An 11,766-nucleotide genomic window follows, 5' to 3' on the forward strand; every position below is an offset into this window, starting at 1 on the left:
ACCGAACAGAGGACCCAGAAATATACCCACACACTTATGGACACCTGATCTTTGACAAAGATGCCAAAACCATACAATGGAGGAGAGACAGCATCTTCAACAAATGTTGCTGGTCTAACTGGATGTCTGCATGTAGAAAAATAAAAATAGATCCATACTTATCACCCTACACAAAACTGAAGTCCAAGTGGATTAAAAACCTCAACATAAAACCAGACACATGAAATCGGTTAGAAAAAAAAGTGGGGAATACACTTGAACTCATTGGCACACGAGACAACTTCCTGAACAGAACACCAACAGCACAGGCTCTAAGAGCAACAATCAATAAATGGGACCTCATGAAACTGAAAAGCTTCTGTAAAGCAAAGGACACTGTCATCAAAACAAAATGACCACCTACAGATTGGGAAAGAATTTTCACCAACCCTTTATCTGACAGAGGACTAATATCGAGTATATATAAAGAACTAAAGAAGCTGAACAGAAGCACACCAAGTAATCCAATTATAAAATGGGGAACAGAGCTAAACAGAGAACTCTCTGTAGAGGAATATCTAATGGCAGAGAAACACTTAAAGAAATGATCAACGTCATTCACCATTAGTAAAATGCAAATCAAAACGACCCTGAGATTTCATCTTACACCCATCAGAATGGCCAAGATGAAAAACTCAAGTGAGAATACATGCTGGAGAGGTTGTGGAGAAAGGGGAACCATCCTCCACTGCTGGTGGGAATGTAAACTTGTACAACCACTCTGGAAATCAATCTGGCGCTTTCTCAGATAGTATATTTATATTGAAATTCACCATTTATTTGTTGAACATAGTTTGATCTCCACATGTAACTTGTGAGTTATGTATCCATAAGCACAAAGTAATAGAGCTGCCATTTCTTTCTATATTAATTTTTTAATTTAATAATATTTTTATTATTGTTTGAGAAATTTTTACATGCATACAGGGTATTTTGATCAAGTCCACATTCTACTCCTTATGCCCCAGTTTATTCATCATCAACTACCACTACCGTTTCCCAACTTTTTGTGTGTGGTTGTGAGTGTGTGTGTTTTATTTTACCAGCTGATTCTATCCCATCTTGCCTGTAGGTGTGTGATGTAAGATGACCTAGTAGAGCATGGTTAGCCACTCATGGGTCGCATTCTTGAAGATAACTGACTTTCCCTTTCTTAGCAGACATCATTTGCCAGTAGCTAAGTGGTTCTCGATCCTCCTGGAAACCTTCCTAATGCTGTAGCCCATTAATACAGTTCTTCATGTTGTGGTGATTCCCAACTATAAAATTATTTTCATTGCTACTTTATATATAACTATAATTTGTGCTACTATTATGAATCATAATGTAAATTTCTGTGTTTTCCAATGGCTTTAGGTGACCTCTGTGAAGGAGTTGTTCAATTCCTAAAGAGGTAGCAATCCACATGTTGAGAATTGCTGACTTTCCCAGCTAAGGTGGACTTTCCTAACTGCCCCTTTTTTCATGCTGGGATAATGTCTGGCTTGATTTTGTGCCCAAGATGTTCATACTGTTACAATCACTGTGAGTTTGCATGTGATACTGTATAGTTGTGTCCTAAAACCACTGTTACATTAGTCATTCACTGCTTCTGGCTCTTACAATCCTTCCATTCTCTCTTCTGCCAGGATCTCTGAGCTCTGGAAAGAGGGGTTGAAATCACTCTCAAATCTTTTATTCCCAGCATGTTGGCCAGTTGTGAGTCTCTGAGTTAGCCATCTGCTGCTAAAGAAACATCATTCAAAAGGGTTGGGAGACATATTCATTTATGTGTGTAGCAATAAGAAATTAGGAGTTGTTTTAATACTATGTTTATTTAGCTGAGTAATAGTATGACCCCAGTAACTATGACATTTCTAGCCACAAGAACATGCCACACATGGAGTCTATCTTCTGAAATTGACCTTAAATTTAAGCAGAGGGTTTATTTTTTTATTCTTGTAACATTTATGTCACTGATGGTCATTAAATAGCCTGTTAGGACTTGCATTACTTCAGATTCAGACCCCATCTTTCAAAAATTTCTTTGAGAAACCAGCAGTAATTCTGATGTATTTTACTTTATTTGTGACTTGGATTTTTTTCTTTTGAAGTTTTCAATACACTTTCTTTGTTCTGTATATTTAAAGTTTTAACTATCATATACTATGTTTTTTTTCTGGTACTATTGATTAGTGTTCTGTGTGCTTCTTTTGCCTATATTGGTTTGGAGAAGTCCTTTTTTTATGATTTTGTTAAGGGTCTGGCCTATATTATAGACTAGGATTATTTTCTCTTCTTTATGCCTATAATTTGATGGTTAGAGTTTTTTTTCTTTCATGGTGTTCCACATTTTTTGTGTGTTTTCCTTTCTTTTGCTTTACTTTTTAAATTTTTTTCAAAATTATTGTTTATTTGGTCTATATCCTCTATTTTATCATCAAGTTCTGATAGTTTTTATGTTTGATTCATTCTATTTGAAGAGCTTTCCATTGACTTTTCTTTTTGAGTTACTGAGATATTCAATTCCATCTTTTTTTTTCAATTTGAGTCCTCCTCAATGTTTCGTCTCCCCATTGAATTTATTTGTTAATCCTCTAGGTTGTTTTGTCATTTCTATCGGACTTAACCTTTGTTTTTGTCTTTGACTTCACCCAGGTATTCATTCCTCTTAAATTCTTTTTTCCTTAATTGCCTTGAGCTATTTCTTAATGTCTTTTTAAAATTACTTGAAGTGTTTGATGCTGTTTATGATTGTTTTCTTAAATTATGTGTTCTTGGGTCAATCTAGCTAATTTTCATTGACCAACATTTCTACAGGACTGGTAGATTTTGGAGAGTTGATACTGGTTTAATTTTACTTATTGGTAATTTTGTGATGAAGTCTGTGTGTGTGGACTTCTTTTTAGTTACAAGTCTAATATGGACAGAGCAGCTTGGGTTGGAAGAGATGATGTATGTTCAGTGTGGGCCCTATGGTTGGAAATAGCCTGGGGGAAAGTTCAGGCAGACCCATAGGACCGAATTGATGTACAGCATGTGCTTACTTCAGTGTAAAGGTATATATGCCTATGTGGATAGGCTGGAATATTCTGTCAAAGGGGCCTAGGTGTTGGAGGAAAGGTAGGGAATGTCTAGACAGAAGCCTGGCGATCATTCGTGGTATAGACAGAGGCCAGGGTAGATGGAGCCCTAAATGTGGGACCCTGGCTTGATCTTGCCAGGGAGAATGGTTGAATGGGTACAGGCCAGAGAGACTCATTAGGTGAGATCATGTATAAGGAAGTGGCTGATCCTAGTCTCTGGCTATTACAAATACGGCTCCTATGAACACAGTTGAGCAAGTGTCTTGTGGTGTACTGGAACATATTTCGGGTATATACCCGGGAGTGGTATAGCTGGGTCTTGAGGTTGAACTATTCCAAATTTCCTGAGAAGCCTCCATATTGATTTTCAAAGTAGTTGTACAAGTTTGTACTCCTACCGGTAACAGAGTGGGAGATCTGACTGAGTACAGAAGCTGGGTGTGACACACAGGGATCTGTGGTTGGTGGCTGATATGTCAGGTCATGTTGAAAGCCCAGTGGTTGGTTGCAGCTCATAGAGTTGGCCTGACTAGGGAGGAACATTGTATGTGGGTCCTGGGCTAGATATGCAAGTGATCTTAAATATCAAGCCGTCTCTATAGCTTCTGTCTATCTACCATCTATCCATCTGTTAGGAAATCAGTAATCTATCTAAACGATTTCATTGTATCAGGAGTCAAGTTACATGGTGTGTGTATAGATTCGTTTTGTTTTATTCACACTGAATCTGAACTGTTTATTGGTCCTGTGGATGACAAACAGCTTTCACAAGATGAGCTGAATAATAATACATAATTATCTCATCCAACAACGAAAAGGCATCATTAAGAAACGTGATAATACAATTATATTTGGGAACAATGATTGGCATGCGTTTATTTTATTTTTGTTGCTGTATGGTCTCATTACTATAAGACATTTTGCTTTACTTTGTTTACAAGGCCTGTAAACATTAAGTTTTTACATTGGCATATAGAGTTGTCATTTATTCAGTTTACATGAAAACAACTCAATAAGTATTTTTTTAACTAAAATAGTTGTTTGAGAAAGTTTATGAATTTATATTTTATAGTTATCTTTGGCTGCATATCAGGGGTTGAACACATTTGCTGGCCCATTTAAAGAAACTAAATATCACTGTTGTGCCATGGAATTGTTTTAGAGATTACATTAAGTTAATTAGCTGTGTGATCCTATTATTAGCTTGGTAGTGATGTGCATAGTCTCTCTTAAGTTCTTATTATCATGGCTCCCCATGGATAAAGCAGGAGCAATATAAATCTGTACTAACCCCTAATGTGAGTCTTACATTCAAATGGTGACTTTGCTTTTGGTGACCAGGTCATTTGATTTAACTTACTGAATTTTTTTTTTAAACTGCTAACGTGACCTATTTTAAAGGAAAAGTTACCTGTGGTATTTTACTAATATTGTTACAATAATCAAAAACAGTTTTAGTTATGCTAAGTTTTAAGTCTTATTTATTTTTTGCTTAATTAGCAACCAAGTTTTTTTCAGTACAGAGCAGAAATTATAATATTTTCTGAAGAAAAAAATACCTTCATATATTTGGCATTTACCAAATTAAAAACGGTAAGAGAGAATGATAGTAAGAAAGTGTCAATTCTGGGTAATTTATAATAGGTGGTTGATGATAGGTATGCATGTTAATTTTCACTTATACATTATACCAAAAACCAAATGAAACACATGGGCTGCGTTTCATAAATGCTCCCCAGAATCTCTAGTTTAAACAGCTATTCATCTGCACATTGGCAGTGTGACAGGAATTCTTCCTGAGAAATAAATGCTGGGTAATGTGTTACTCTTCATTTTCTAATTTATTCACAAATGCTTAATATTTATGTTTGAGTTAGGAAGGGGAGGTTCTTGAGATAATTACAAGCACTTCTCCACACAACTTCTGTACTGTATGCAGTTTTGTTTGTTTGTTTTTCAAGACAGGTTTCTCCATGTAGTCTTGGCTGTTCCGGACTTTTTAGAGACCAGGCTGGCCTTGAACTCACAGAAATCTGTCTACCTTTGCCTCCCTGAGTGCTGGAATTAAAGGTGTGGGCTACTATGCCTGGCTTATACTTGTATGCAAAAAGGCCATGGGTTTTATTGAATATATTCAAAAATATAAATGTATAAGGTAAGAACAATGTGTTTTCAGTTATGCTGGGTACATGTTAGTCATATATTTTGGAAACAAACAGGGCACATCTATTACTCAGAATGTTATTGGTGAATGTACTACAGACCTATTTTAAAGAGTCAATTTTGTGTGAGTGAAAATAAAAATAATTCATTGTATTAACTAGAATTTACTCTCTAAAGATATTGTTCTTGTGACAGAGGTGTCATATTCATGTACTTACACCTTCTGTTCTGTTTTCACAGGTTAATTATATATGTCTGTAGGCAGAAGCTTAACATTTCCACAGGGCTGTGAGTGCTTGAGAACTTAAGAACTGAAATGACAGTTTTGTTTTAATCATTGTTATATACTCATTAACTAGCCCTCAACTAAAATGATGATATGCATATATTTTATTTTTATAGCAAAAATCTATTATATTTTATGATTCGAAGAGATCATTAAAGTTTATTTTCTCAAAAATTTTCCATAAAAGCTGCTTCTTCAGTAGAGAAAAATGTCACTCCTCCAGGGCTTGCTTGCTTATGTATGTATGTATGTATGTATATATATATGTACATATGCATGTTTTGAAGTAGGGTCTTCCTTTGTAGTCCAGGGTGCCTCAAATTCAAGATTTCCTTGTTTTAGCTACTTCATATAGGAATTAAAGCCACATGCCACAATAGCCACTTTACAAGACACTCTCAGGAATCCTAATATTCTTTATATATTTCATAGGAAAAATGATAGGAAAACCTTCCTTCCATTTTAAAATAAAAATCAGTTTGTATAGCTTGCATTATTTTTCATGCATTTTTAATTGACCAAATAAAATAATTATTATTTTTTACATAAAATTGGATATGGTAGTAGAATATTTCTTTTTGTTTTATTTTAACGAGCTTTTACACATAGATTTTCCTGACATGTGTTAGTAAAAAAAAAAAAAAAAAAAAAAAAAAAAAAAAAAAAACCTGTTTTCAAAGTGACAAAAATATTAATTTGAAGGTTTCAGTTAAAATCTTCCAAATAATCTGCTTACTGTTGCTATTAGGTATCCATTTAACTTACATGCCAGTATTTGTATCAAAAACATGCTTTTATAGTCATAAAAACATTTCTGTATTTATTCCTTCCAAATACAGATACTTGATTTTAGGAAGTAAAATGCCGTTCATATATATATATTTTATCCTAGTATTGACTTTATTTCTTATACATCTGCTAATTCCTAATATTTATTATTTTTATGAATCAAGGAATCTATATGTATTATAATTATATAAAATAAATTAAATCTAATAATGGGTACATGATATATCTATTCTATGTTATATTAATTTAGTTTGGAAGAATATATAAAATCATAAAATCATAGATATTATAAGTCTAAATGAAGCAAATGTCTATGAGATGGGAAAAATCATCAGCTTTCATGAATAAAATCACTTAATTAACAAATTGCTAATGACTATAAAAGGTAGACTGTCAAATGCTATTTAGCGTGCCAGGGGGGCTTTCTAAAGATAAGGAGTAGAAGATGAGTATTTAAAGAAATAGTATAAAAACACAAACTTTTTGGACAGCAGTGCTAATAGATAAAATCCATAATTGAACTGGAGCGATCAATCATAATTCACTATAGTCTGATATTTCCACTGTCCCAGATCTTCCTGTCCTCTCACTCTAATGTGCATTATTTACTTTTATTTTCATTTGGAATACTTTTTCAGAGACAAGAGATGGATGTCTACAATCTCACCACAGTGACTCAGTTTATCCTCATAGGGCTCTCTGACCTCCCTGAGGTGCGTTATCCTCTCTTTGTGGTCTTTGTCATCATCTATCAGATCACTTTGCTGGGCAACGGGGCCATCCTGTTGGCCATTGTGACTGAGAGAAAGCTGCAAACTCCCATGTATTACCTGTTGGCAAATCTGTCCCTGCTCGACATATTCTGCCCATCAGCTACTGTTCCCAAGATGCTCAATAATCTCTTGAGTGAGGATCACAGCATATCCTTTGTTGGGTGTGCTTTGCAGCTCTATTTCCTGGTGGCCCTAGCTGGGACTGAAGTTTTCTTGCTGGCTGTGATGGCTTATGACCGGTATGTGGCCATATGCTTCCCTTTGCGCTATTCCCTCATCGTGACCAAGGTTCGCTGTGTGCAGCTGTTGTTTGCGACCTGGGCAGCTGGATTTCTCAATTCACTCATGCATACAATGGCAACCTTCAGTTTATCTTTCTGTAAGTCCAACCGAGTTAACCAGTACTACTGCGATATCCCACCTGTGGTGGCCCTGTCCTGTTCATCCACCTTTATGGCAGAACTGCTTATTTTGTTGATGGGGAGTATTTTTGGGGTTGGTGCTTTTCTGATCACTTTGATCTCCTACATATACATCGTCTCCACCATCCTAAAGATCCAGTCAGTGGAAGGGAAGCGCAAAGCTTTCTCCACATGCGCTTCCCATCTTCTTGTCGTCTTCCTGTTCTATGGCACAACTATATTTACCTACATGCGCCCCTCCTCCAGTCAACACTCTCCTGCCAGAGACAGACTCATCTCTATGCTGTATGGGGTCATTACTCCCATGTTAAACCCCATTATCTACAGCCTGAGAAACACAGAAGTCAAAGGAGCACTCAGAAGAGTTTTACTTCTTAGGTTTTGTTCACAGAAAGCATGATGTAAGACTTGCTCAAACTCTTCCTAGAATGGATATATGGAAGCACGTAATATAGAACACGTGTACAGACATGAATTGATCACATACACATGTAACTTGAAATATAATTGTTTACACATAAACATATAATGGAAATCAAAATTGTTTTTTTGAAGATTTATTTATTTTGGTGTTATTTTTGTAATTGTTTTCCCTGAAGATACGTATGTATAACCGTTGTGTGCCTAATACCTATGGAGATGTGAAGGGATATTGGATCTCCTGGGCTTGGAGTTACCGATGGTTGTGAGCCATCCTGTGGATGCTAGAAATTGAACCTGCATCCTTTCCAAGGACAGCAAATGCTCTTAACTCTAAGACACCTGTCCGCCCTAGAAATAAAAATTTTCAATCTAAAATTAAATTTTTTTTGAGACTGAATAGATTTAGTAGGTCATCTGAAGTAACTATTGTGGCTTTATATCAACTTCTATATGCCTACAATTGTATTTATATGTGTCTGTTATCTGTTCCTTTTTGTGTTTGTAGTTACAGGTCTTTATTTGAAAAAATGTCTACTTTTATTTTAATTGATAATTATAATAAATATTTAAGGGAAGCAACATAGTGCTATATTTAAAAAAAACATTTATTTATTACAATCCATTTACTTTGTACCCTGGCTGTAGCCCCCTCATCCCCTACCAGTCCCACCCACCCAACCCTTTCTTCCCCCATATCTCTCCACTAGTCCAAAAACAGGGAGGACCTCCTCCCCTTCTATCTGACCCTAGCTCATCAGGTTTCATCAGGGCTGGCTGCATCATCTTCTTTTGTGACCTGTCAAGACTACAAAACCCAGAGAGAGGCGATCAAAGAGCTGGCCACTGAATTCATGTTAGAGAAAGCCCCTGATTCTCTTACTAAGGAACCAACCTGGAAACTGAGCAGCCTATGGCCTCCATTCGAGCAGGGAGTCTAGGTCCACTCCATGGATGGCCCTTCTATCTCCTTCTTCTTCCATAATGTTCCCTGCACTCTGCCCAAAGTTTGGCTATGAATTTCAGCATCTCCTTTAATACCCTGATGGGTGGAGTTTTTCAGAGCCCCCACGTGGAAGGCCCCTGTGCTGTTTCCTGTCTTCTCCTACTTCTGATGTCTAACTTGTTTGCCCTTCTGAATAAAGTTTCAGTCTTTTCCTTAGGGTCCTCTTTGTTGTTAAGCTTCTTTAGGACTATTGATTTTAGTATGTTTATCCTATATTATATGGCTAATATCCACTTATAAGTGAGTTTATTCAATGTGTGTCTCTCTGTTTCTGGGATACCTAACTCAGGATGATCTTTTCTAGTTCCCATCATTTGCTTGCAAATTTCATGAATTTGTTGTTTTTAATTGCTGAGTAGTATTCCATTGTGCAAATGTACCAAAATTTCTGTATCAATTCCTCAACTGAGGGGCATCTGGGTTGTTTCTGGTTTCTGGCTATTACAAATAAAGCTGCTACAAACATGGTTGAGCAAATGTCCTTGTTGTGTACTTGAGCAAATTTTGGGTATATGCCTAGGAGTGGTATAGCTGGGTCTTGAGGAAGCGCTATTCCTAATTGTCTGAGAAAGTACCAGATTGACTTCCAAAGTGGTTGGACCAGTTTACACTCCCACCAGCAGTGGAGAGAGGAGAACCATATCCTCTCCAGCATGTGTTGTCACTTGAGTTTTTGATCTTGGCCATTCTGACGGGTGTAAGTTGAAATCTCAGGGTTGTTTTGAGTTGCATTTCCCGAAAGACTAAGGACATTGAGCATTTATTTAAGTGTTTCTCTGCCAGTCAATATTCTTGTTGAGAATTCTTTGTTTAGCTCTGTGCCCATTTTTAAATTGGGTTACTTGGTTTGTTGGTGTCTAACTTTTTGAGTTCCCTATATATTCTGGATATTAGCTCTCTGTCAGATGTAGGGTTGGTAAAGATCCTTTCCCAGTGTGTAGGCTTGTTGTTGTTTTGATGACAGTGACCTTTGCTTTACAGAAGCTTTTCAGTTACAGGAGGTCCCATTTATTGATTGTTGATCTTAGAGCCTGTGCTGTTGGTGTTCTGTTCAAGGAGTTGTCTCCTGAGCCAATGAGGTCAAGGCTTTTCCCCACTTTTTCTTCTAACAGATTTAGTGTGTCTGGTTTTAAGTGAAGGTCTTTGATCCACTTGGACTTTACTTAATTTCAGGGTAATAAATATGAATCTATTCATATTTTTCCCCATGTAGACATCTAGTTAGACCAGCTCTATTTGTTGAAGAATGTATCTTTTCTGCATTGTATGGTTTTGGCTTCTTTGTCAAAAATAAAGTATCCTTGGGTGTGTGGGTTTGTGTCTTCTATTCGATTCCATTGATCTACCAGTGTATTTCTATGCCAGCACCAGGCTGTTTTTATTACCGTTGCTCCACAGTACAGCTTAAGATCAGGGATGGAGATACTTCTAGACGATCTTTTATTATAGGATTGTTTTAGCTCTTCTGGCTTTTTGATTTGTTTTTCCATATAAAATTGAGAATTATTTCTTTAAGGTTTGTAAAAAACTGTTTTAGTATTTTTATGGAAATGGCATTAAATCTGATTGCTTTTGGTAGGATGGCCATTTTCACTATGTAAATTCTACTGATCCTTAAGCATGGGAGAACTTTCTATCTTCTGAATTCTTCTTCAATTTGTTTAAGTTTTTTTTCATACAGGTCTTTCACTTGTTTGGTTAGCGTCACACCAAGGTACTTTATGTTATTTGTGGCTAATGTGAAGAGTGTTGTTTCTCCAATTTCTTTCTCAGCCCATTTGTTCTTGTATACAGGAAAGCTTCAGATTTTTTTTTAATTTTATTTTTTTCTTATCAGTTACATTTTATTAACTCTGTATCCCAGCCATGTCCCCCTCCCTCATTCCCTCCCAGTCCCTCCTTCCCTCCCTCATCTCAACCGTGCCCCTTTCCAAGTCCACTGATAGGGGGGACCTCCTCCCCATTCATCTGATCCTGTTTTATCAGGTATCTTCAGGACTGGCTGCAAAGCCCTCCTCTGTGGCCTAACAGGACTGCTCCTCCCTTGGGGGGTGGGGAGGCCAAAGAGCCAGTCATCGAGTTCCTGTTAGAAATAGTCCTTGTTCCCCTCACTATGGGAAACCAATTGGTTATTGAGCTACCACAGGCTACATCTGAGCAGAGGTTCTAGGTTATATCCATGCATGGTCCTTGGTGGAGTGTCAGTCTCAGAAAAGACCCTGTGCCCAGATATATTTGGTCCTTGTAGAGCTCCTATGCTTTCCCCATCAGACTAACTCCCCTTCTTTCTTATGATTCCCTGTACTCTGCCACAGGTTTGGTCATGAGTCTTTGCTTTGACAACACTGCTAGTTAGAGTCTTTCAGATGTGCTTAGTAGACTCGTGTCATACGTTCAATGCACACCCATCTGTCTTTCTAAAGGAGGATTGATCATCTTACCCCATGTCCACTCTCTTGATTATCTTTTTTAGGTGTATAGATTTCATTATGTTTATCATATCTTATAGGTCTATATAAGTGAGTATATACCGTGTTTGTCTTTCTCCTTCTGGGATATTTCACTCAGAATGATCTTTTCTAGATCCCACCATTTGCCTGCAAATTTCATGATTTCCTCCTTTTTGATTGCTGAGTAGTATTCCATTGTGTAAAAATACCACAATTTTTGTACCCATTTCTCCCTTGATAGACATCTGGGTTGTTTCCAAGTTCTGGCTATAAAAAAATAAAGCTGCTATAAACATGGTTGAGCAAATATCCTTGTTGTGTACTTGAGCAAAATTTGGGTATATACCTAGCAG

General features: G+C 36.8%; 1 protein-coding gene across 1 annotated transcript; it reads left to right on the forward strand.

Moving 5' to 3' along the window:
• Window positions 1–6,989: 6,989 nt before the first annotated feature.
• Window positions 6,990–7,937, forward strand: LOC129688266 (olfactory receptor 5V1-like). The gene has a single exon (XM_055623007.1). The coding sequence runs from the start codon at window positions 6,990–6,992 to the stop codon at window positions 7,935–7,937; it is 948 nt and encodes a 315-aa protein (XP_055478982.1).
• The last annotated feature ends 3,829 nt before the right edge of the window (window positions 7,938–11,766 follow it).

Source organism: Psammomys obesus, unplaced genomic scaffold (assembly GCF_907164565.1).
Source record: "Psammomys obesus unplaced genomic scaffold, mPsaObe1.curated_primary_1811, whole genome shotgun sequence".
Lineage (NCBI taxonomy): Eukaryota > Metazoa > Chordata > Mammalia > Rodentia > Muridae > Psammomys > Psammomys obesus.